This window comes from Geotrypetes seraphini, chromosome 11, assembly GCF_902459505.1.
Source record: "Geotrypetes seraphini chromosome 11, aGeoSer1.1, whole genome shotgun sequence".
Lineage (NCBI taxonomy): Eukaryota > Metazoa > Chordata > Amphibia > Gymnophiona > Dermophiidae > Geotrypetes > Geotrypetes seraphini.
This window is the reverse complement of record NC_047094.1, coordinates 94,361,376-94,388,171: the sequence shown is the minus strand read 5'-3', so window position 1 is coordinate 94,388,171 and position 26,796 is coordinate 94,361,376. Positions and strand designations below refer to the sequence as shown.

At 43.7% G+C, this 26,796-nt stretch overlaps 1 protein-coding gene across 2 annotated transcripts in view; it reads left to right on the top strand.

The window, feature by feature from the left end:
* The window catches only part of CDH4 (cadherin 4), a 1,411,847-nt gene that overhangs the window by 1,324,406 nt on the left and 60,645 nt on the right, over positions 1 to 26,796 (top strand). The window contains exon 9 of one of the 2 annotated variants that reach the window (XM_033963168.1): positions 21,920 to 22,099. In XM_033963168.1, coding sequence (XP_033819059.1) covers positions 21,920 to 22,099 — 180 coding nt within the window. Of the gene's footprint in view, positions 1 to 21,919; positions 22,106 to 26,796 lie in introns of both variants that reach the window. The other variant, XM_033963167.1, reaches the window with a different exon arrangement.

Sequence of the window (26,796 nt, the reverse complement as noted above, 5' to 3'; positions counted from 1 at the left end):
GACCAAAGATTGACTGAAGTTATTGACTCCTTTAATCCCTTTTATAGAAGGAAGGGAGAGTTTAAATTGTTGGATACCTCTTGCAAAGAAGAATCAGTAAACATTCCAAAATAAAGGAATAAGAGTATTAAAGATACCATGTAGAATTTTAAAAGAAATACAAGCGCATTTAAATTGAATTCTAAAATAAACCAGGAGCCAATAAAGACTCTGAAGCACCAAGGACAATCTTGCACAGTTCCTAGATACTTCAAGTTTCTCTTGATCGACCTGTATATGTCACCCAGAGACATAGCTCACATCCCTTTCAGGAGTAATTGCTCAGGTTTTGCTCAAAACCAGAGGATCCCAAGGCATCATGGAAATCAGATGATGTATAGACGCTTGTTTCAGCAGAATTTCTCTAAGCAACAGTACCTGAAATGCCTCCCCATCTATCACCAGCCAGCCTGAGAAAGTATAGAGGCTTTGAGGATTCTGCTCCCATAGGAAGCAGAGGCCACTACTGGCCCTACTAAGGTACTGGACTTGTAAATACCCCCACAACTTCTAGAATAAAGGGAGGTTTCTTCATACCAATATGGTAATGAAGGGAAAAAACAACTCTTGGAGGAAAACTATGGCTGGAATAAAACCCTAGCCCTGTTTGAATTTTTTCTTCAGCTCCTGCTACCCTAGTCATACCACAAGTAAAAGGAAGAAAGTCCTTGGCTAGTCCAGCCATTGCACTTGGAGAAGCAAGGAGTGGAAAGTGGTGACAGGAGTGTCAAGGCTACTGCACTAGTCCTTAAGCGTAAATTAAAACAGGGAACCAGCCCACCACTACATTCTGCAGAGGAGAATAAAGGAGAAGGCAGAAGATCTAGCCCTAAGAAGCAGGAGAAAACAGGAAGTTCATGGGATCTACCACTAAATTAAAAAAAAAAAGCTTACAGCATAGTTCCCATCTGAGGAAGAACCTGCCAGATAAGGACTTGTAACCAAAGACTTTGTTAGGAATCTCCAGAATACCAAAAGCTCTACAGAAGCTGTTAAGAGACTGTACATATCAGAAATTATTTTTACTATGCCTCTTCCTCTATATAGTGTTGCTGTTGAAGAATTGTCCCAAGACTTTAAGTAACCCTTCTGGTTTAGAACTCCAAATTCTGGCCTGGACAGAATCTTTGTGTGGTTGAGGAGTGAGTGGATTAAAAGTGCCAATAGCCTCCCATTGAAAAGTAACACTCCCCGACTGGGCGAAATAAAGGGTTATATATATTAAGTCCATGTCTAGATCCTGGATGTGTGGTACAGTAGCACAATGTATGAAGATACTAAGTCATTCAGGGGTGTAGTTATCAACACATGGTACTGGTAACATCAGCTTTTGATGTGGGAGACTGGGAGCTGGACGAGGAATTGGGAGTAGAACACCCATTCTCCACAGCAGGGAAAAAGTTTGCACTGTTTATATTTTTGTTAGTGAAAAAGATAATCTTAAAGTATTGGATTTCTCTAGAAGCTCTTCCATACCAAATATGACTACATTGGATAATGTGACTGGCCCAGAAAGAATTGCATGCACAGGCTAGGGGTTTTGTAGACTAGCTTCATCTGAAGATATGCAAAGGATTTGGGTGGAATTAACTGGAATGAGGAATCCTTTTTCTTAACCAGGAAGACTAGAGGCTGACTGAATTTCAGTTTTGGCACTGAAACTGGCTCAAAATCCAGATTTTGGGTTTCAGACGAAAATGCTAATGCATTTTCAACTGAAGCTGAAACTAAAACTTTCCCTACCCTTCCCCCTCTAATCACCCAACCACCCTTAGGCCAACTTAAGAAGCCATGTTAATCTAGTGGTCTCTTTGGGGACAGGAACTAAGCCCATTCATTCTACCCAGTACTGCTGCTTAGTCAAATTGACTGTCAGGACACCATTTTGAGACTGCTCCTGCTTATTCCAGTTCTATACTCCAATTGCTCTTATTTATGCCAGTTCCAATCTCAAAATGGGCACTAGAACCTCCTGTGGTGGTCACACAAGGCTGTCCTGGTTTCCGGCAGCCATTTTGCATTTGGAACTGGGAAAACAAGAGCAAATCTCTAGTCACTCTTGTTTATACTGGCTCCATTCTTAAAATGGCTGCCAGGACCTCCCATAGCAGTCTTGCGAGGCTGCTTTGGGAAGACTCAGTAACCTTTTGACTGAACAGCAGCAGCACCGAGCAGGAATGAGTGGGATTCATTCCTTCCCCCAAAGAGGCCACTAGACCACCAGAGCTTCTTAAGATAGGCCCAGGGAGAGCCTAAGAGTAGTCAAGCAACCTAGAGGGCCAGGTCTCTGCCATGAGGGCAGCAGCCCGGAGAAACCTATCTTCCGTGGGAGGGGGGGGGACACATCTTCTGCAGCGGGGCAGGCAAAACAAGCATGATGGTTTCAGTTTCGGTTTCACTTCTTGCTAAAACTGAGAGGTGAATTTCAGCCGCAGATTCAGTTTCAGTCAAAGCCAAAACCACTAGATTCAGTAAGCCTATAGAAAGGACCTCTAGGGTTTGAGGGGAGAGCATTTGAGGGAATATAGAAGGGAAAGCCTGTCCAAATCAGTTACAAGTTTAAAAGTTTCAAGTTTAAAAATTCATCGAAGCTAATAAAGTAGCATCATGAGTCCTCCAGAAAAGCATCAACCAGGAGCTCCAATATGGTGGATAGTAAGCCTTTAAGGCAATCATAGGTTTAGGTGTTTAAAAGACTCTTTGATGTGAATGTTTCCTATAGTGCATTTCTGTGTCTTATAATTTCTGGTTATATTGTGATGGTTTGTCTATTTGCTGATGAATAAATAAAGGTGTGGGGTTTTTTTTTGTTAAGATATTACTTTTCCACTAACTGGTGCTATTTTAGTACAAGTCCCATTTTATGCAATGAGACCTCATTACTAATAGCTGGTGTTAACAATAAAATAATACTTCTTAACAGCAGCCCATGTTAATAACTTCCCCCTCCCCCCTTAATTAGAGATAAAAAAATAAATGTATCTAGAAATCAAAATCATTGTTATATATGATAACAAGTGAGCCAGGTCTTCTTTTTACGAAGCCATGATAGCTGTTTAACGTGTGCTAATTTGCCGGCCGTGCTAGCCGCTACCGCCTCCTCTTGAGCAGGCGGTAGTTTTTCGGCTAGCGCAGGGATTAGCGCGCGCTAAAAATGTGCGTGCGATAAAGCCGCTAACGTGGCTTTCGTAAAAGGAGCCCTAAGACAATCAAGCCACTGATGAGGTTGACTCTTAGGCACTGGTGGAATGAGACACTATGACATCACAATATCAGCTCTGGTTACCAGAGACTGAAACTCTTCGTACTAAAGGGGAGAGATATGAACATGGCCATTAACCCTTTCAGGACCAAGGGACATATTTGTCCCATAACTTTAAAATCCTATAAATTTTGATTGGGATAGTCTACAGTTCTAAATTTGATATGTACGGATTCCATATGATACTGCCTTTATGTAAACAAACTGGTTCCGACATTCATTCATTAGCGTCGTTGCCAGATTGACGAGAAGATTCACTTGCCACACTGTCCATAAGCCAGAAGTGTGATTTTTTTTTTTAAAAAAAATAATGATATTTCACAAAAAAAATCAATTTTTTGGCATCTGCAAGCCCTTTTTACCATAAAAATGTCGTCAAAACCACAAAAATTGGCCTACAATCCTTATGGTCCTGAAAGGGTTAAGATGTGTCATTTTAGCATTAACTCATGCTATTTTAACACAAGATCCATTTTATGCAATGAAACCTAGTTACTAATAACTGGGGTTAACTGTAAAATAACATGTTAAAGCAATAGCCCACATTGATAACAGTCCCTTAATGAATATAGGTTGAATCCATAACAAACTATCATAGGTTCCAAACCGCTGTATCTGTATTGGCATAAATACTGAATGGAGTGGAAAGGGTAGATGTGAATTGCTTGTTTACTCTTTCCAATAATACTAGGTCTAGGGTGCATGTGATGAAGCTACTAAGTAGTAGATTTAAAGCAAACCAGAGAGAAAATTTCTTCATACACCTTGTAATTAAACTCTGGAATTCATTGCTAGAGAATGTGGTGAAATCAGTTAGCTTAGTGGGGTTTTAAAAAGGCTTGGATAATTTCCTAAAAGAGTAGTTCATAGGCCATTATTAAGATGGCTTTGGGAAATCCAGTGTTTATTTTTATTTGTATACCGCCAATACCTCCATGAATTTCACAGCAGTTTACATAAGTAATTATGGTGATACAAATTAAAAACTAGTATTACAGTATTTAGGAATTATTAGTAACAAATTCATGAAATAGATAGGTCTTTAGGTCATTTTTGAAACATTTAAAATTAGATTGCTGGTTTATATTAGTTGGTAATGTTTTCCACAGTTTTGCTGCTTAATATGCCCATGTGGAGTTAAAAGTTCTATTGTATCTAATGTTCCTAATGACTGGATACCGAAAATTATAAGCAGCACAAAATTTGTTTTACTACTTGGGATCCAGCTAGGTACTTGCGACCTGAGTTGGCCACTGTTGGAAACAGGAATACTGGGCTTGATGGACCTTCAATCTGTCCCAGTATGGCAATTCTTATGTTACATGTCCAGAATGTAATGAATCATTGATAAGGTTTGTGAGCTAGGAGAGTCCCAGGCCTTCGAGCTCTCTCATCAGGTGTATCGGGCAGGTGTCGAGGGATGGCGGGCCCAGTTTCACTCTCTTCAGAAGTTTCTTCAACTGGATCTCTCTGACAGGTTTAAACTCTTCCATTGTGTCTTCCATTTCCCCTATCTCTTTGTCTATTAATATGTTGTTATTTAGGCCATTGCCTTTCTGTAGCTTTATTATTTTCTCTGTGAAGAAGCTGATGAATTCTTTACTGGTTAGGGAACATTTGTTGGTGATTTCTTTCTGTTTTTCCCCCTCAACAACTCCGGTCCTCGAGGGCTGGAATCCAATCGGGTTTTCAGGATTGCCCCAATGAATATGCATATTCATTGGGGAAATCCTGAAAATCCGACTGGATTCCGGCCCTCAAGGACCGGAGTTGCCCATGTCTTGCTAAGGATGTGCAGGAGCAATAGCTGCACTGTTTTGAATAGAATTCAGTAATGGCTTTCAGTCTTGTCCAGAGCTGCATCTGAACCAGCAAAGCTAGAGATGAAAGATTCTGTGCTAGTCCATTTTGCCATCCAATGTTCACAAACTTATCTCCCTCATGAATACCTGATATTCCTAAACCTTAACCAACAGATCTTTAACAGGCTCCCAGCTCTCTAGTGCAAAAACCCAAGAAATGTAATTAGACTTTCATTACTCGTGCAAGGAGAGAGGTCAGTGTGAAAAGTCTCAATCTAACTTATCTGCTTAAAGCTCTGCTTTATGGCACTTTATTAAACCACAATGAATTCAAATATTCTTTTCTAGAAAGAATAAAATAACGTCAGCAGGAAAGAGTAAGTGAAAGTCAAAACGTGCAGTTCAGTGGATGTACTTTTTCAAAGGTATCAACGAAGCTCTATCAAGGGTGTCAGAAGGTCAGATCCTTTTATGAAACACTGTTTAAATTGGCACACACTGAAGAATGTCAATTTTCCACACTAAGCTACCTTTGCACTTAGAGGGAGAAATATAAAGTTGAAATAAATCAGGGTCAGCAGATCGGGCATCTATGGAATTTCAGGTTCATCTATCGGGTTCTCTTGGAAAAAAAAATCCATTTAAATCACATTCACCAATGGCTTAGAGGGCAGTCCCTCTCCACATTTACATAAGAACATAAGAATAGCTATATTGATTCAGAACAATGGTCCATCTAGCCCAGGGGTCTCAAAGTCCCTCCTTGAGGGCCGCAATCCAGTTGGGTTTTCAGGATTTCCCCAATGAATATGCATGAGATCTATGTGCATGCACTGCTTTCAATGCATATTCATTGGGGAAATCCTGAAAACCCGACTGGATTGCGGCCCTCAAGGAGGGACTTTGAGATCCTGATCTAGCCCAATATCCTGTGTCCACAGTGACCAATCCAGGTCACAAGTGCCTGGCAAAAGCTCCCTTTGACCACAGAACACTAGAGGGATAGGCACAGGGCAAACGTTTTCAATTTATTTGGGCTTTTTTCCCTAATTTTCAGATTTTTTACCAAATCATCTTATGCATTCATTTTAATAAGAAAAGGTTCATGCATGTTATAACTTTTTAACGTAATGAACATTGGGCACTTTTTAAAAAGCGGCAGTAATCCCGGCATGGTAGATGCGATGCAGCCTATAGGAACTGAATAGGCTGCATCATTTGCCATGCGGGACTTGCTACTGCAGCTTTGTAAAAGGGGCCCATAAACTAAAATATGTTAAGTTTTATTTAGAGGAGATGTTATCAATGTGGACTAGATTTAAGTCAGGTTATTTTAACATGGAATCTCATTTTATGCAATGAGGCCCTATGCTAAAATACGTAGGATTATTTTACCACAAATTGGGTTAACAATAGTCCACATTGATAATCCCCCCCCCCCCCTAATGCATTAAGAGGCATAGTTATCAGCATGGGCTACTGTTAAGATGAGTTATTTTTAGTGTTGTAACTAGTAAATGTAACATTACTGTACTTAAGTAAAAGTTTTGTCACTTTTACTTGTAAAGAAGTATAGGAAACATTAGTTACTTTTACTGAAGTAATAATTTCACCAGTTTTTACTACTTTTACTCAGTTACATCTGATGGTTGCAGTTAAAAGTAAAAAGCAAAATCAAACTGTAAGTGATGACTCCTCAGTAAACCAAATGAAAAAGCAAAACCTGAAACAGTGGCTCATCTCATCTTAAATTTAGCTGTTTGGTGAATATATCCAGTGAAAACAGTGGAGTTGCTTGTGTTTGTTGAGCTGGTTACTTATCTCCAGCCAAACAGTGATGAGTTGGGTCACGTTGCAGTGAAGGTGAACATGACGCTGGTTGCAATTTTTGGTGTATCTCACAACAAAAAGGAAAAACACAACCCTACATGTAATAATACAAACTAAAAGAGTAGGGAAGGGACACGGTCAACCAACTTCAAGGACCCATCTCTTCCTTCCATCTGAACCACGAGACAGGAATACCTTATAACAGTGTTGGCAGTAATCTACACAGGCTGCTTCCCGGCCTTCTATCTCCTGGCCATTCCTCTGCCGCATTGCTGATGACATAATCAATGATGTGGCAGAGGAATGCCCAGGAGATAGAAGGCTGCGAAGCAGCCTGTGTAGATTGCTGCCGACGCTATTATAATGTATTCCTGTCTCGCGGTTCGAATGGGAGGGAGAGATGGGTGGGTGGGGTGGGGGGTGCGTGGCAGGCGATGGGGGAAATATGCTACACGGTGGATGGGAGGAAGGGAGGGATAGAAGCTGCAAGGGTTCTGCTGCACAGGGAGATGGGAGGGAGATACTGCACAAGGGGAAGGGTGAGAGGGGAGGAAAGGAAATGTGGGGGAGAGAAAGGAAATAGGAAGAATTAGGGTGGAAGAGAGGAAGGGAGAGATGATCATTACATGAAAGAAAAGACATCCCCAAAAATAAGACCTAGTGCCTTTTTTTGGGCCCCACATTAATATAAGTCAGTGTCTTATTTTCAGGGAAACACAGTAGAAGGTCCATTTGGCCTTTATCTGTCGTCATGTTTCTATGTATTGATATAGAAATAAATATTTTCCAGAAAAGGGAAAATGGCAAAACTAGAGGGTACATAAGAACATAAGAATTGCCATCTCCGTATCAGACCCTGGATCCATCAAGTCCGGTGATCCGCACACGCGGAGGCCCCGCCAGGTTTACCCTGGCATAGTTTTAGTCCCCATATCACTGTATGCTTCTCAAGGGAGATGTGCATCTAACTTACCCTTAAATCCTAGAACAGTGGATTCTGCAATTACTTCCTCTGGGAGAGCATTCCAGGTGTCCAACACTCGCTGCGTGAAACTTGAGGCTAAACTAAACTAAACTAAACCTTAGGTTTGTATACCGCACCATCTCCGCGTGCGCAGAGCTCGGCACGGTTTACAGAGGTTGAGAGGAAAGGAACTACAAGGAAAGGATATAGGAGAGGGACTGAGGAGATAGAGGGGGACAGGATACTAGAGCACGGGAGGTGATTAGGTTTTTGAAAAGAGCCAAGTTTTCAAGTGTTTGCGGAAGGATTGGAAGGAGCTAGAATTTCTGAGCGGGGATGAAAGGTTGTTCCAGAGTTCTGTGGTTCTAAAGGGGAGGGATGTTCCAAGTTTTCCTGCGCGGGATATACCTTTTATAGAAGGGAAAGATAGTTTCAGTTTTTGGGAGGATCTAGTCGAGAGCGGGTTTGAGGAGTTCCAGAAGAGTGGGATAACAGGAGGAAGGACGCCATGTAGAATCTTGAAGGCTATGCAGGCACATTTATAGAGGACTCTGGAGTAAACTGGGAGCCAGTGAAGCTTGGAGAGGAGTGGGGAAACGTGGTCGAACTTGCCTTTTGCGAAAATAAGCTTGGCCGCGGCGTTTTGAATTAGCTGAAGTCTATGGAGGTTTTTCTTTGTTAGGCTTATATAGATGGAGTTGCAGTAGTCCAGTCTAGAAAGGATGGTGGATTGAACGAGGATGGCGAAATGAGAATGATGAAAGCAGGATCTTACTTTCCTCAACATATGGAGGCTAAAGAAGCATTTTTTTACTAGGGAGTTGAGGTGATCGTTGAAGGAGAGAGAGGAATCTAAGATGATGCCAAGGACTTTGCTTGAAAAACTCAAGCTGAAGAGTGGGGCCGGAAGATAGAGGGATGGAGGTGGGTAAATGGTCTAAGGTTGGGCCGAGCCAAAGTAGTTTGGTTTTGGACTCATTCAGTTTCATTTGTACAGATTGGGCCCAGGATGAGGCTGCAGGGAGGAAGACTTAAGAGTAATGTTAGGAAATTATTTTTCGGGGAGAGGATGATGGATGCCTGGAATGCCCTCCCGAGGAAGGTGGTGGAAAGGAAAACAGTGATGGAATTCAATAAAGTGTGGGATAAACATAGAGGATCTCTAATGAGAAAACAAATGGTATAAATGAAAGAACTGAGCCCAGTATTAGACAGACTTATAAGGTTTATGTCTCATATATAATGATTCAGTGTAGGATAGGCTGGGGAGGGCATCAATGGGAACTCCATTAACTTGGAACATAACGACGTTACTGGCCAGACTTTACTGTAGATATCCTGCAAACAATGGGATGGTTGGATAGGCTGGAGCAGGGGTAGGGAACTCCGGTTCTCGAGAGCCGTATTCCAGTTGGGTTTTCAGGAGTTCCCCAATGAATATGCATTGAAAGCAGTGCAGGCAAATAGATCTCATGCATATTCATTGAGGAAATCCTGAAAACTCGATTGGAATACGGCTCTCGAGGACCAGAGTTCCCTACCCCTGGGCTGGAGTGAGCTTAGATTCCAACTTCAGCAGTTGGAACCAGTGGCGTAGTAAGGGTGAGTGGCACCCTCTTCCCTGCCCCCCCTGCCATGCGCACTCCCCCATCCCTTTCCCTGTAGGCCCATACCAACTTCTCCAGCATGAGCGGCATGCTGCCCACATCAGTGTCGGCTCTACTTTGATATCACTTCCTAGGTGTGGGTCCCAGAAGTGACAGAGAGAGCAGCAAAAAGATACGGGGGAAGGCAATGGCTGCTCGTGGCAAGGAGAGGAGTGAGGGGGGTGGAGAGGAGGAGGGGTGCCGCCACGCCCTTAGGAAGACCACGCCTGGGGTAGACTGCACCCTCCCTTTCTATGCCACTAGTTGGAACCTAGACCAATACCAGGTGAACTTTAGTCTATGGCCCAGAAATATCAAAGAAGAGACAAGTTAATATAATCATGTATTTGTAATGAGAATGACTAATGGGCAGGTCTTTATCTACCGTCATTTACTATGTTACTACTGGAGAAATAACACCAACTCAGAGCTGGTGTTGGGGGGTTTGAAAAGAGGATATTTAGCTATTTCTCTTTAAAATCTGCTAGCTTTCATTTGTTTTAGAAGTGGAAGGAAACCCAGGCAAGCCTCTAAGCACCAGTACTGAAAAAAAAATGTATGCGAGCCTGAGCAAACCTGAACGCAAAAACCAAACATCCTGGCACCTGGTTTTTGCACTTAAATGCAAGCCTTTCAAGTGAAAAAAATTTGAAAAGACTCAGAAGAGTGGCACTTCACTAAGTTTGCCTGGTGCATGCACTCATGAGCTGTGCTTATTGTGAAACTTGTGCCAAGCATGTTCCTCCCCCTTGCTTTCGCTTTTACACTGTGCATATAATTTGAATGCCATCAGCTTTGGACATTGGAAGGCTATGTTTTTATGTTATTCCTGCAGTATGGGGCCAGTATTGTTTACTTCAGCACCGGAGCTTTGAGCATTGGGGCCTAAGTTTATACCTGAGGCAATGAATCGATAAGTGACTAGCCTACAAATACAAGGAGCAGTAATGGGATTTGAACTGAGATTGTCTGGCTGTAGCCCAATACTCTGACCACTAGGCTATTCACCACTCCTATACCCAGCAGAGACAAGAATACATGAAATTAATAAAGATAATACATTGTGTGTGTGTGTGTGTGGGGGGGGGGGGTCAGACCTTTATGAATTAAAACATTGCTTCTCACACCTAGCCTGTCAGCTTTTCAGGATTATTACAGGAAGGATAAGGTCATAGTGGAGAGACTGAATGAATTTTTTCCATCGGTCTTTACGGAAGAAGATGTAAGAGATCTACCTGAACCAGAAATGGTTTTCAAGGAACTGAAAGAAATCTTGGTGAATCTGGAAGATGCACTAAGCCAAATCATCAAGTTAAAAAATAATGAATCACCTGGACCGGATAGTGCACTAAAAGGGTACTAAAAGAACTTAAACATGAAATTGTTGTTAGTGATCTATATAATTGTTGTTAGTGATCTATATAACCTGTCACTAAAATCGTCTGTAGTACCTGAAGATTGGAGGGTGGCCAATGTTACGCCAATTTTTAAAAAGGGTTCCAGGGGAGAATTGGGAAATTACAGACTGGTAAGCCTGACTTCAGTGCAAGGCAAAATGGTGGAAACAATTATAAAAAATAAAATTGTGGAACATGTAGACAAACATGATTTAATATGACAGAGTCAACATGGGTTCAGCCGAGGGAGATCTTGCCTCATTAATTTGCTTCACTTCTTTGAAGATGTGAATAAACATGTGGATAAAGGTAAGCCGGTTAATGTAAGTGTATTTTGATTTTCAGAAAGCTTTTGACAGAGGTCCTCATGAAAGACTCCTGAGAAAATTAAAGAGTCATGGGATAGATGGCAAAGTTCAGTTGTGGATTAGGAATTGGTTATCAGATAGTAAACAGATGGTAAGGTTAAATGGTCATATTTCTCAAAGGAGGAGAGTAAACCCTGAAGTGCCGCAGGGATCTGGAATAAATGATCTGGAAATTAGAACGACGAGTTTGCTAAGAGGAAGGCAAAACTGAGAAAGGATTTGTTACAGTTAAAACCTAGCCTATTACGGATGGGGGCAATGTATGGGCTTGTATACCCAGCTATTATGAGGGTTACATTTGAGAATCGCTCCTATCAATTTGAAGATCCTGTAAAGTTGAACGAATTCATTTTACAACAAGCAGAACCAATGTCATAAAGATTGTAAGATGAAGGGAGGTGAGATGGAGAAATGTGGTGGTTGGAAGGAGGATTGTGAGATGGTAAAGATATGTGGAAAGGAAATTAAAGCATGATAAAATAGGAAACTGGGTGATATACTATTGGAACACGGATATTTGAAGAGTCAGTGGATTGATGAATTTGTTGACTGCAGCTGTCTGTCAATTTGAATTTGAAATTTGCCGGTTAAACAGTATTTGAAAGAACGATGCCATTCTGAAATTGACAGCTTTAAAGAACCTATAATACTGCATCGGAAGACAAGAGGCGGGTTTCTTCTTTTATTGAGTACAAGCGAAAAGCTATGTTGTAATGTTGAGGGAAGTGGGATTCAAACTGCTTGGATTGGTCTAATCGACAATTTGGATTAAAGAGAACTGTATAAAGATGAAGGGAGGATCGAGCAGAATTGATGCTTCCGGTATTGGAAAAGATGTGTCAAGAGATGGCAGCAACAAAGATGAAAATGGAAATTGATTGACTGTAACTGTGGTTTGTTTTGGAAAATGGATTCAGAATACTACTCATTCTGGAATATAAACATGGATAGTGATGTGTAGGAGTAAACATTATATTTTGAATAATCAGATTAAACGTTTATGCTTGATTTTAATTTTTCTTTTATGAGATTTGTTGTTATATATGCATATGGGGGAATTTATGATATGCATAGCAGGAAGAAAGAAGGAACAGGGATATTTGATTGGGGAAGTAATTATAGATTTTAAAGAAAAATTCAGTTTTCAGTATTCTGAATTTAATTTATGTTTCTTATTTATTATTTATGTTAGGGTTAGGGTATTTATGTTGTTAGGGTTAATATTTATAAGATTAAATGTCATAGTCATTCAAGCTTTAAAATCAATATATTAATGAATGTAATTAGTATCTTAAATGTTTTTAAATTTCTCAGCTATTTAAAGATTTTACTCAATGACTGATTGAAGAGTGGGGGTGAGATGGTATGGTTTTAAAGTTTATTAATTGTAGAAAGGATTTGAGTATGGAATAATTGGGTTAAGGGGATGAGATGGGGGTTTTTGGTAGGATAATTGATATAGATTTTAATGGGATGTTTTTTAGATAAATGATAATTGAATAGAGGAAGTATTAGGAATGGGGGGAATATTTATTGATTTATTAATTGTTATTATATTATAAAATAATTCATATAATAGATATGAACACATTTTATGGTTGTTTTTATGGTTTTATAATATTAATTTGCTTTCTATGCCTGATTAATTGATAGATTGTTATGGGATAATTGGTAAATTTTACACAGGTTAGTAATACTACTATATGATTTGGATAATGGGGTGGTATGGGAAAATTTAAGGGAGGCTTGGCTGGGACTTTATGGGAACTGATCTAAATGGGTGCTTTCAGGCAAGTGTCTAATTTAGAGGGAGGGAGGGTTGGGGGAAGGATGGGGTTTATTTGGGTGGGAAATAGGATGTGTATGGTTTATAAGATGATGTTAGAGGCTATTTACTTTGGATTATTTATTTGGGATTTAATTGTGGGAAAGGGAAAATGTTTTTAAAACTGTTTTCATTAAACATTAATGGTCTCAACCATCCAGTGAAGAGGAAAAAAACTCTTAACTTCCTGAAACAACAGAATGCGGACATGTATTATATCCAAGAAATGCATTTAAATGCTGTAGAATCTGGTAAATTGGAATCAGGGTGGGTGGAGACTAATTTAGGTTGAACATGCATAAGATAAATTGGCATACCTCATGTGTATTTACGGTGACCCATCAATTGAGCGCAGGACAAAAACGCTCTGAAAAAGACGCACCGACAATTATGCGCAGGGCATGTGCAAACCACTTTAAAGCCGTAACGCTAGTGCTGTGAGCGGTGTGGGAGAGGAACCCCCCCCCTACAAGTTCAAGTCCTCATGCTCCCATTGGGGGTGTGGGGGGAGAACTCTCCCCCCTAAACTGAAAAACTCCCAAGTACCGAAATCTGAACGGGAGCGCGAGGACTACATGTACGGGGGGCTCCCCTTTCATAGTGCTTACGGTAAAGGCTTTAAAGTGACGGGACTGGCAACGCGCATACATCCTATGCGCAATTGTTGGTGCGCCAATATCCAGCATGGTTTAATTACGGAACCATATTTATTATCATAATCCTGAAAACCTTAGAGCAGGGGTGTCAAAGTCCCTCCTCGAGGGCCGCAATCCAGTCGGGTTTTCAGGATTTCCCCAATGAATATGCATGAGATCTATTTGCATGCACTGCTTTCGTTGTACGGTAACAGATCTCATGCATATTCATTGGGGAAATCCTGAAAATCTGACTGGATTGTGGCTCTCGAGGAGGGACTTTGACACCCCTGCCTTAGAGCCAATGTAAATGCTTGCACTTAAATACCAGAAATTTGTGAATAACTTATAGCTCCACTCAGATTCCACCTATATGTATGTCCATTTATCAAACACATGTTAAGTAAGATATGCATGTATTTAAGGAATAATGCTTAGGGGGGAGAGTTATACTGGGACAGAGGGCACACCTTTGAGAGGGATGCACAGTAGAAGTGTGTGGGGGATGGGGACTTGAAACCCATGGAAATTCACAGGAATCCATGGGAATGTGGACATATAAAAGTCTTTACTACTACAGGGATGGGAGTGGACAGATCAAAAGTGAATAGGCACAGGAAAGGATGAGGACCAGATTATGTCCCTGTGTACACTTTGACTCAGAAACGTGATGCCAACACCTCAGCTAAAAAAATAAATAAATTGAAAGAGGAACTCACTTGATGGAAACTGGTATATGGGTTCAGCAATTTTGGCAACAAGGAAAACCACTGATAAGCAAACTGGTAAGAATATTCATCAATCTGTTTCAAGCATATTTGGCAGAGTCTAGTCTCCACTGAGCTAGTCTCATCTGTGCGACTGACAGTGCAGCTAATATGAAAGTAGTATTTTGAGATGAGGTTTGGATAGGTCATATTCTCAATCTCATCCTCGCTCATGGACTCCAGCCATCAGTATCTGAATTTGATCCAAATGACCCCCTTCCCCCCTGTGAGATAAGCGAGCTTATAATATTGTACAAGGAAACAATTACGCTTAATAAGCAAACAAAAGTTAACTGTTCACTGAAGAAAACTCCCAAGCAGTGTGTGAATTCGGTGGAATAGCGTTCTACTGACAATGAAATCTGTGGAATAATATGGAGAAACTTCATTCAGGTGCCACTGAACTAGGTGCAAACAAGTAGTTTCTGACCAAATTGTGTGCATTCGAGGACTTCATGCTGGCAGAAATTGTTAAGGTTTTGGAATCATTTGATGGGGCTACAATAGGACTATGAAAAGAAACTAAACCTTCACTATATCTAGTGGCCAAACAAAATATCAGTTGAAATCGCATCCAACAAGCTTAGAGCATCCTTAAGAACATAAGGCTTGCCACTGCTGGGTCAGACCAGTGGTCCATTGTGCCCGGCAGTCCACTCACACGGCGGGCCTTAAGTCAAAGACCAGTGTCTTATTTGAGTCTAGCCTTAACTGTGTATGTTCTGGTCCAGCGGAAACTTATCTAACATTTTCTTGAATCCCTGAAGGGTGCTTTCCACTATAACAGCCTCTGGAAGAGCGTTCCAGATTTCTACCACTCTCTGGGTGAAGAAGAACTTCCTTACGTTTGTACAGAATCTATCCCCTTTTAACTTTAGCGAGTGCCCTCTCGTTCTCTCCACCTTGGAGAGGGTGAGCAATCTCTCTTTCTCTACTAAGTCTATTCCCTTCAATATTTTGACTGTTTCGATCATGTCCCCTCTCAGTCTCCTCGTTTCAAGGGAGAAGAGACCCAGTTTCTCTAGCCTCTCATTATACGGCAACTCCTCCAGTCCCTTAACCATTTTTGTCGCTCATCTCTGGACCCTTTCGAGTAGTACTATGTCCATTTTCATGTACGGCGACCAGTATTGGATGCAGTATTCCAGGTGGGGGCGTACCATGGCCCGGTACAATGGCATGATAACCTTCTCAGATCTGTTTGTGTGATCCCCTTCTTAATCATTTCTAGCATTCTGTTTGCCCTTTTCGCCGCCACCGCACATTGCGCGAACAGTTTCATTGACTTGTCTACAAGTACTTCTAAGTCTCTTTCCTGGGGGCTCTCTCCAAGTACAGCACCGGACATCCTGTATTCATGCATATGATTTTTGTTACGGACATGCATCACCTTGCACTAATCCACGTTGAACCTCATTTGCCATTTTGCGGCCCATTCCTCGAGTGTGTTTATGTCTCATTGTAGGTCTTCGCAATCTTTCTGTGTCCTCACTACAGATCACCTGGATCACTATTTTATAGTTAGAGACACACTTGGAAGCAACGTTGCTGGATCCAAGACTGAAGAGTTGTTTATAACTGATGATGTCAGAGGTCAAATATACTGTACACCCTGCCAGAAGATCGAATTGTAGTCAAGGTTGAATCAATTGCCAACCCACCAACAAAACATTCAAAACAAGAAGAATCAAGAGGCACATTTTGGAAGGAGATTTATTTGAGAATCAGGAAACATCTTCAGTGATCAACAAAGTAGAGCTTGGACAAGGAATTCCATGCTCATCTCTTACTACCTATTGGTGAGGCCCTATGTGTGGCCAAAACTGGCACAACTTGCCTGATCCCTGCTTGGAACTCCTGCCTGTCCAGGATGTCGCCAGAATGTTCTTTTTCAGTTGCAGGACGAACTATTGAGGAACACAGAACAGAGCTGAGCTCTGGTTCTGTCAATATTATATTATTTTTATATAGTTTGAATTGATTTTCATGCAGTCCATATTAATGGATAAAAATGTATTTCTTGTATATGTAACAAAGTAATGCCTAGTGCTTTGTCTTAAATTTTAACAATAGTCAGGTTTTCAGACTATCTCTCCTGTATGTGTATGAGAAACATTTGCATAAAATTGAGGCTATGTGCATGCAAATCCCTCGTGTGCATATTCATGAATGATATCCTGTACCTGTATCCATTTGCAGCCCTTGAGGCATCAGCAGTGATGCACAGCATAATCTCGAGCTGTCTCTATTCCTCCACCGCTTCTGCTTTGCTTGCCATACTTACTGTGAGCTTCAGTGATCTCAGGACTTCCTTAGAAAACGCCACCTTAAAGAAATGTGCATTAGACCAGTGTTTTTCAACCGCTGTTCCGCGGCACACTAGTGTGCCGCGAGATGTTGCCTGGTGTGCCGTACGGTCAGGGCCGCCATCAGGGCAGTACCACCAGTCTAGGGAGAGGGGCGGTCCGCCCCACGTGGACAGGAGAGAGCTGGACGGGGGACCCGCGGAATTTAATACATCTCGAGCCGCGAGGCTCGTCTTCTGTTCCTGCCTGCCCTGCAGCTAACATATAGCCGATCGCAAGCGTTCCCCGATGTCAGCGCTGACGTCGGAGGGAGGGCTTAAGCAAAGCCTGCCCTCCGACGTCAGCACTGACGTCGGAGAATACTTCCGTTCGGCTATTTGTGCGCGGCAGGGCAGGCAGGAAGCAGAAGACAAGCCTCGCGGCTTGAGCTTCGTTTTGCTGAGAAAGTTGCAAAAATGGGCTGGGAGGCAAACACGGAACACAAAAGGGGGGAGGGAGTGCGTTTTGGACACAAGGCATGAACTTGGGAGAGAGGAAGGGAGGGAAAGAGATGCTGAGGTGGGGGAGGGAATGCGTTTTTGGACACAGAAGAAATGGACTTGGGAGAGAGGAAGGGAGGGAAAGAGATGCTGAGGTGGGGGAGGGAATGAGTGTTTGGACACAGAAGGCATGGACTTTGGAGAGAGGAAAGAGGGAAAGAGATGGTTGTGTACACGGGGAATAGAAGAAAGGAGAATTTTTGGTCATAGGGAGGGAGTGAGGTACAGATAGTGGCATACCAGGGTGGGGGGGGCGGTCTGCCCCACCCCGGGTTTACGTCCCAAGGGGGTGCACAGCTGGCCACCCTCCAGTGTTGTCCCTAGGCCGGCAAACTGCGGCTCTTTAGCCACTTGAGTGCCACCACCGCCATTGGGAACAGGCCGGCGCCAAGTTCTCCCTGCTTTTCCCTGTGGGGCCGGCCAACTCTCGCCACTCGCGTCAATTCTGACGTCGGAGAGGACGTTCTGGGCCAGCCAATCGCTGCCTGGCTGGCCTAGAACGTCCTCTCCGACGTTAGAATTGACGACAGGTGGCGAGAGTTGGTCGGCCCTGCGGGGAAGAGAAGCAGGGAGAACTCGGTGCCGGCCTGTTCCCGATGGCGGCAGTGGGCAGCCTATTCCCCAGTGGCGGTGGCAGCATTATAAAATACTTTCTTTGTGTTTATTTGATTCCTATATATTTATATATAGTCAATATAGGCACAGTTAAATTTTTTAACTTTTTCTAATGGTGGTGTGCCTCGTGATTTTTTTCATGAAACAAGTGTGCCTTTGCCCAAAAAAGGTTGAAAAACACTGCATTAGACATCCCACTACATTTAATTATTTATTTAAGACATTTTTAATCTGTCTTTATTCAAGTATCATATACACATTTCAGGATTTAAATATCTTAGGGCTCCTTTTACAAAGCCGCAGTAGCGGATTAACACGCGTAATAGCGTGCGCTAAACTGCCGGCCGCGCTAGCCACTACCACCTCCTCTTGAGCAGGCGGTAGTTTTTTGGCTAGCGCATGATTAAAAGTCACGCAGGTTAAAGACGCTACCGCGGCTTCGTAAAAGGAGTCCTCAAAAATCATAAACATCAGCAAGAATCATAAGATTATACCATCTCAACTTATAAATTACATCTCAACCACTCATCAATAAAGCAGCGCAAATCTGATAGCCTACAAAAAAGATGATATTCAGAAGAAAAAGTATTAACTTAAGAAGCAGGATATTAGCTTAGAAAAGCTTGAATAAACAGATGGGTCTTAAGCAACTTTCTAAATTGCAGTAGATTTCTACAGACAATGCATTGCACATCAATGGTCCAGCTATAGAGAAACATGAATTTTTGGCCCATACATATCATAAAATATTCCCCTTTGTTGTGTCTAACAAGCAACGATTCTGTGACCGCAGCGTCCTTGGCAGAGTATTTAGTGTTAGGCATTTTGCCAAATAATTTGGCAAGGTGTCATAAGCACCCTGTTGGACAAGTTTCAGAACTTTGAATTGGATACGAAACAATATCGCCAAACAATGCAATCTTTTTAAAATAGGTATAATATGTTCGTGTCGAGATACTCCAGCCAGTAGCCGGGCAGCTGAGTTTTGTATCATTTGTAATGCTTTAATACGTATTTGAGTTAAACCTAGATAGATACCATTATAGTAAATAAAATGCCTAACTGGTCAGCTGCAAGAGAATGAAAAAGAAACTTATCTAACATGAGAGAAATAACAGGAAAAGAGTCAACTCAGTTTATGCAGAAATGTTCTGAATTGTGCTGCTAGGAAAGAACCAAGCCTAAATAATGGACCAATTAACCAGGAGGGTAAGTGACTCTTGGAAGAAACTAGGGACACATTTAACATAAGCAAGCAATGGTGTGAGGAACTTGGGTGAAATTGTGGAGAGATGTACAATGTGAGTGTCGCAGGAGGTCAGTGAAGGAGAGAAAGACAGCATGGTGGGCTGGAATAAGATGCAAAGAGACAGCTGATGAGGATGATAAAAGAGCTTCAGAACCAAGAGGATATTATCTAATTATATATACGCCCACTACCTCAGAGCATAGTGAAATCTGCTGACGCTAGCTGCCTGCCCCTAATCCTGAATTATTTCAAGATCAAGGCGATAAAGATGTCAAATAGTGGTATGTCTGTCCCTAAGTCCCCATCATCACGTTCTTGCTCCTCTTTCACCTTGTTTCTCCTTTTGCCTTGCTGAATGACTTCAGTTCCAGACAGCACCTGCATCTGAGATCGGAATTTCATGCTGATAGATTAGAGTGGTCCACTTTGACAAGATAATGTAAAGGAGAGTTTTGATATAAAATCTTATGAGGGGGTGCTGAAAAGTTCTCAGCCCAACCAAGAAGAGAATGACGTGGATATGGTCAGTGGCATTGCGAGGGGGAGAGGTGCCCGGGGCAGTGGTGCCCTTCCCCTGCCCTCTTCCCCCCCTCCCTCCCGCCACGCGCATACTGCTTCCCTTCACCTGTACGTCTGTAACATTCGTGGCATGATTAGCAACCCCCAACCTCCTGTTGCGCCTACATAGGCTCTCCCTTTGACACCACTTCCTAGGTGCGGGTCCGGGAAGTGACGTCGGAAGAAGAGCTGATGCAGGCATGACAGCAGGTTGGGGGTTGCTGCTCATGCCACAAACGTTACAGAAGTACGGGAGAAGGGAAACGGCACACACACGCAGCAGTGGGGGGCGGGGAAGGAGCGGGTGGCAGAGAGAAGGACAGGCGCCGTGCCCCCTATCAAGATGTTGACCATGGCAAACCTCCCCCCCCCCTCCTTATTATGCCACTGGATATGGTTCAATCAGTGATCTGGCAAATTGGCTCTTAATGAAATAAAATAAACTCTTTTTAGCTACAGTGGCAAAATAACACTCAGAATTTAGAAAGTTGGTTGGTTAGTCTGAGAACTTTTCAGCATCCCCTCGTATCGTACTGGACAAAAATGCACAGAGCAGAGAATTAATAATTCCAACGGCCGGATTCTGTATACGGCGCCGCTATCAGTGGCTGTCAACACAGCGGTCGCCGATCACGTTAATCATGCGATGGTGCTGAATACAGAATCATGTCTCTGGGAAAGATAGGCACCAAAAATGTAGGCCAGGGTTTTCCGGTGCCTATTTATGCGGTGAATCGCACCTATGTAGATGCTTTCCGTCAGTGACGCATCTGCCGCTAGCCAAACCCATAGTGGTGTTAGGTGCCAGAAAGCGCCTACCTAGGCACGATTCTGGCACCTTTTATGTAGGCGTTTCAACATCAGGGGTTTTCATCGTTTCTAACAGTGTCTGTCAATTAACTTATGTGCCAGTAAGGTGGCCACCGGTGCCTAAGTTTTGATGCCGGTTATAGAATTTCCCCCCAAATGTAGAATTATCTCAAAAGATAAGACAATATGCAAGAAGTAGCAAGTGAAATTACATCATGTCATAGTAAAACATATTTTGTAATTGTTGTTCAAAATACTGAAGGGAATAGACTTAGTAGATAAAGACAGATTGGTCACCCTCTCCAGGTAGGGAGAACGAGAGGGCACTCTCTAAAATTAAAAGGGGATAGATTCCGTACGAACGTAAGGAAGTTCTTCTTCACCCAGAGAGTGATGGAAAACTTGGACGCTCTTCCAGAGTCTGTCATAGGGGAAAACACCCTCCAGGGATTTAAGACAAAGTTAGACAAGTTCCTGTTGAACTGGAACGTATGCAGGTAGGCCTAGTCTCAGGGCGCTGGTCTTTGACCAGAGGGCCACCGCGTGAGCGGAATGTTGGGCATGATGGACCACTAGTCTGACCTAGCAGCAGCAATTCTTATGTTCTTACATGATCGAAACATTCAAAATACTGAAGGGAATAGACTTAGTAGATAAAGACAGGTTGTTCACCCTCTCCATGGTAGGGAGAACGAGAGGGCACTCTCTAAAGTTAAAAGGGGATAGATTCCGTACAAACGTAAGGAAGTTCTTCTTCACCCAGAGAGTGGTGGAAAACTGGAATGCTCTTCCGGTGTCTTTTATAGGGGAAAACACCCTCCAGGGATTCAAGACAAAGTTGGACAAGTTCCTGCTAAACTGGAACGTAAGCAGGTGAGGCTGGACTCATTTAGAGCACTGGTCTATGACCTGGGGGCCGCCGTGTGAGCGGAATGCTGGGCACTGGTCTGACCCAGGAGCGGCAATTCTTATGTTCTTATGTTTGTTATTATTATGGTTAGTGTTGTTCCTCTTTGACCAGTTGGTTAAAAACTGCCTCTAGACTAGAGCAAGTTGCTGAAGGAGGTCAGGAAGTTTTCATCTTAAGTAAACCCGTACTTATCAACCTTTTTGTGGCCGTGAACTGATAACAGCAGACAGATAAAAATTGTGTGACCCCCCCTGAAGGTGCAGAATAATGATACACCTATGGAGAACCCACTCAAGTTGTGACCCCCAGTTAGCGTACTGACTCAGCTAAATTGAAAGTATACTTTCTGCATCACCCCCTGCTAGAATGTGTTAAGGATGTCGCTTTTGCCTTGCAGTACTATGGCGAAGTGCCAGAAAACAGCATGGACACTGTGGTGGCTAATTTGACCGTGGTGGATCGAGACCAGCCACACTCACCCAATTGGAATGCAATGTATAAGATCATCAGTGGGGATGCGTCCAGCCATTTTGCCATTAGAACGGATCCCGTAACCAATGAAGGCTTGCTCACCGTGGTAAAGGTTGGTTTATTATCTTCTCTTCTCATTCCTTCTCTCTAACCCCATTTTTTTTTGTGCCACTTCCCAATGGGATCTCCAGACTTCATGCATGGTTTTGTTTTTTTTAGCATTTTAGGTGTTAGAAAAGTATAAACCTTTCAGTATTGACTTGTGAGCCTTAAATTCCCAGTAAATGAAAACAAGGCCTCTGTAATCTCTTTCACCTGCACTCCACTTTCATAATTTTTCAAGAACTGTAAATGAGATTGAAATTAGAGAATGACACGGGGAGCGATCCCCGCAGCGAACCGCTGCATGGCTGCGGGTTATGGTGACCTCATTAGCAAATCGCCGCAGACGCGGGGACAAATCCTTTCACCGCCCGCAAAAACGGTGAATAGATTTGTCCCCGCAGGCCAATGTCCCCCCTTCTAGGAACCGCTATTTACCTGTGTTTCACCGTGTTCGTGACCGGGTGTTAGATGTCTCCGCCATGTTGTCTGTCTCCTCCAACTTTCGATCCAACTCGCACGTTGCCGCATTTACTCTCAATCCAACTTGCATTTGTCAGATCAACCCTTCCTGCCAATAGAACCCGCCCCCCCCCCCCGACGATCGCCGGCAGGAAGGTGCTCAGCCCTTCATGCCGACAGAACCAGCCCTCCCCAACGATCGCGGCAGGAGGATATCCAACCCCTCCTGCCAGCTCCCCAACAGCCCCCCTATGATCACTGATAGGAGGGTGCCCAACCCCTCCTGCCGGCCCCCCCAACGGCCCCCTATATCGCCAATAGGAGGGTGCTCAACCCCTCCTGCCGGACCCTCCCCCAACAAACCCCGCCATCCCGAAACACCACCCTTAGTCTTACTTTCCAAGTTGGACCGGACAGCTCCTCGTTCGTCTGGCCAGCAGGCCTGCCTCCGTCCAAATGAGGCGGGCCCGCCCCTCCCCTCCCCTGCCTAACCCACAGGATCCTAGGGCCTGATTGGCCCAAGCACCTAAGGCCCCTCCTATAGCGGGAGTGGCTTTAGGTGCCTAGACCAATCAGGCCCTAGGATCCTGTGGGTTGGGCAGGGTAGGGGCGGGCCTGCCTCATTTGGACGGAGGCAAGCCTGCTGGCCATACGTGTGAGGAGCCGTCCGGTCCAACTTGGAAAGTAAGACTAAGGGGGTTCCGGGGTGGGAGGGTTCGTTGGGGGGGGTCCAGCAGGAGGGGTTGGGTACCCTTCTGCTGCGATTGTCGGGAGGGCCGTTGGGGGGGGTCTACAGGAATACACAGTCTAGTACCCGAACTCGCAATCTGGGCAACTGCAACTGGGCAACCTGATCCCGAAATCTGAGCAACTGCCTGCTGCCGTCGCGTATGCTGGGACTCCTGCCTTCGTGTATCTGCCGGATACGCGAAGGCAGAAGTCCCGGCATACGCGACGGCAGCAGGCAGTTGCAAATCAGCTGACGCTGGCGCAATCTTGCACACTGGGAAAGAAGAGAATCTCCGGCGTCAGCTGACTAGCAACCCCCCATCGTATGGGACACCTGCCTTCGCATATCTGCCGGATACACGAAGACAGGAGTCCCAGCAAAAGATGCAGCTGCAGGAAGTTGCTAGTCAGCTGACGCTGATGCCGGAGCTTCTCTTCCTGCCCAGTGTACACCAGGTACTGCTGGACAAGGGGAGGAGGGGAAGAAGGAAGGGAGAAAGGATACTGTTGGACAGGAGGGAAGGGGTACTGCTGGACAATGGGAACAGGGAAGGGAGAAGGGGTACTGCTGGACAAGGGGGAAGTAAAAGGAAGGGAGAAGAGGTACTGCTGAACCTGGCAGAAAAGGAGGGAAAGGAAAGGTGCTACACACTGGAGGGGAAGGTGAGATGGTGCATGGGGAGAGAGCATGTTGGGTTGTGGGGTGCGAAGGAGGGATACCACTGAGGGAAGAGGCAAGGACAGAGAGAGAAAGTGTGCAGGAGGCAGAAAGTGTTGGACTCATGGAGAGGGCAAGATGGATGGGGAGGACAGAAAGGAGGGAAGGAGAAATGTTACACTGGGGAAGGGGGAGAGCGCAGAGAGTGAAAAGTTGGACTCATGGAGGGAGAGAGAGAGATGCTTGGTTGAGGGAAGGAGGATCAGAGGAGAAGCATACAGGAGGGGTTGGGTGCCCTCCTGTCGTGATCGCTGGGGGGAGGGGAGACTTGCAGCCGTAGCCGTGGTCACTATGCTAATCACGGCAGGGAGATCTTTGCCGCGATTAGGTACAGCGGCCGCGTCTACTTACCATGTAGGCTAACATTGTAAGCATTAAAAGTACATGTCGTGTTTGTTTTTGTATAGTTATTAACTAATATTTAACTAAGTTTTAAAGTTTTAAAGTTTTAAAGTTTTAAAGAATGTTTCCTTTATACGTAAATAAAGAAAAATATATAAAATCGTACCCATTTGAGGCTTTTATGTATGCAGCGGTGACGGTGACGGGGCGGTGAATGGGGTTGCAGTGGCGGTGACGGGGCGGTGAATGGGGTGGCAGTGGCGGTGACGGGGCGGTGAAGGGAATGGCGGTGACGGGGCGGTGCAGAGGATGGTGAAACGGGGACGGGGCGGTGACGGGGACCAATTTTTTCACCGTGTCATTCTCTAATTGAAATCAAAAGAGAGCATTTGGTACAAAATTTATTAATTTCTTTCAAGTTTCAAGTTTATTTAAAATTTCTTATACCGCCCAATTAGCCTTCTAGGCGGTGCACAAACTCATAAAAACATAAAACAAACTTTAGCTAAAATACAAGTTTAAGCTGACATTACGTCAACAAACTGTAACTTTTAATAACTTTTGAAGACTTTTAAAGACAAAGAGGAACAAAAGGTAAAAGGCAAGAACTACAATAGTCAAAGTAAAAGAGAACAATTAAGGAAATAACAATAGGAAGGGCTGCAATAAATAACGTTGAACTCGTTAGTATTTGCACTCAGTTGCCCTTAAAAGTACAGTTAGGTCTCAAAGGCATCAAGGAAGAGAAATGTCTTTAGCTTTGTCTTAAAGTCATTAAGAATTGATTCTTCACGTAAGTAATTTGGAATACTATTCCAAAGAGAGGGGGCAGTGACAGAGAAGATAGTAGACCTCATTGTATATATAGTACTCCCCCGATATTCATGGGGGTTCCGTTCCAGGAACCTCCGAGAATCTAAAAAAACTGCAAATATGGTTTTTCATGGGGGGAGCCTGAAGAGGGCAGCAGGAGAGCAGCCGGAACGCCGCGAGTGCAGGAAATCACTCGCGGTACGCTCCGACTGCCTCTTCCTGCACTAAGTCAAGCCTTATCCAATTAGGAGCTGCATGTCAAAGCAGCTCCTTATTGGATAAGGCCCGACTTAGTGCAGGAAGAGGCGGTCGGAGCGTACCGTGAGTGATTTCCTAAACTCGCGGCGCTCTGGCTGCTCTCTCCTGCCTCTCCCGCTGCCCTCTCCATGTTGGCGGTTCGCGGTCCGAAAATACCGCAAATGACCGGGACCATGAACGACCGTGGGAACACTGTATAAACTTCAGTGACGGAATAGAGAAAAGGTTATTAGCTGTCGATTTTAGAATCTTAGAAGGATTATCAAATCGTGCACTCAGCACTTGTTGCTCTACCCCCCAAGATCTGTCCTGAAAACAATGACGATACTCAAGCGTTTTCAACTAGTGTGGAATTTTATTTGGCCACAGCCATAACAGCACTATTACATCACAACTGTCATCAACTGAGCAGAATAACAAATCATGAACTGTGATCAACTGTACATCGCAACTGAACATCTGAAGATGACATAACACTCCATGTATAACACTTATTAGATTTAACCACCACAGGATCAGGTGCACAACATATGCCTCTCCATCCTCTCCCAACGTGGGGTGCCATACCAGCTTCCCCTGCTCGCTGGACCTATCCAGGATTTGTCCTCTCGTCAGCAGTACGTTGCTGTGATGATCATGACCTGGCCTCCCTGCCGTCCAAGCAAGGTGACATGCCCCATTTCATAAGCACTGTAAAGGTGTATGTCGTTGACTCATATGCTGTGCTTACCCTCCACTACCCGGGATAGCGAAACTCGCTTATCGTGGGTTCCCCCCAAGTGCTGTAGCTGCGGCCACCGTGAAGCAACATTGCCTCAGTGTACTGAAAATATATATATGCAAACCCAATGTACTGATAACTTCACCGAACCGAATATATATGCCATATAACTGCACCAAACCAATGTATTGATAAACCTAACCAAACCAATGTACTGATGAATATATCCAAACCACTGTACTATGAACTTCACCAACCAAAGTAAACCAGTATACTGTGAACTTCACGCGTCCGCCTCATGTGATGCCAGATCGAGAGGGGCGACCTCCCCTCCGCTCACCCCTAATCTATCCTGCCAACCCTCCCCCTTGCCGATTGGCTCCAAGGCTTCGGCCGATTTGTCTTCGCTCCTCCCTATGTGGATCGGAGCTTGTTTTAAGGGGTAAGAAGATTATTAATAAATTCAGGTTGATTTTGTCTGGTCTTAAATGTCAATATTAAGTTATTCCAATCTCGAGAACTGTTAATACTTATCTCCATAACATTCTTGCCTTGTTATGATTCTAATTTTCCTAGAATTTAAAAACAACAAAACAAAAACACCTTAGGGCAGAGTTAAAATCCAGGACTTGAGTAGATAGTTCCAGATGCCTGGGGT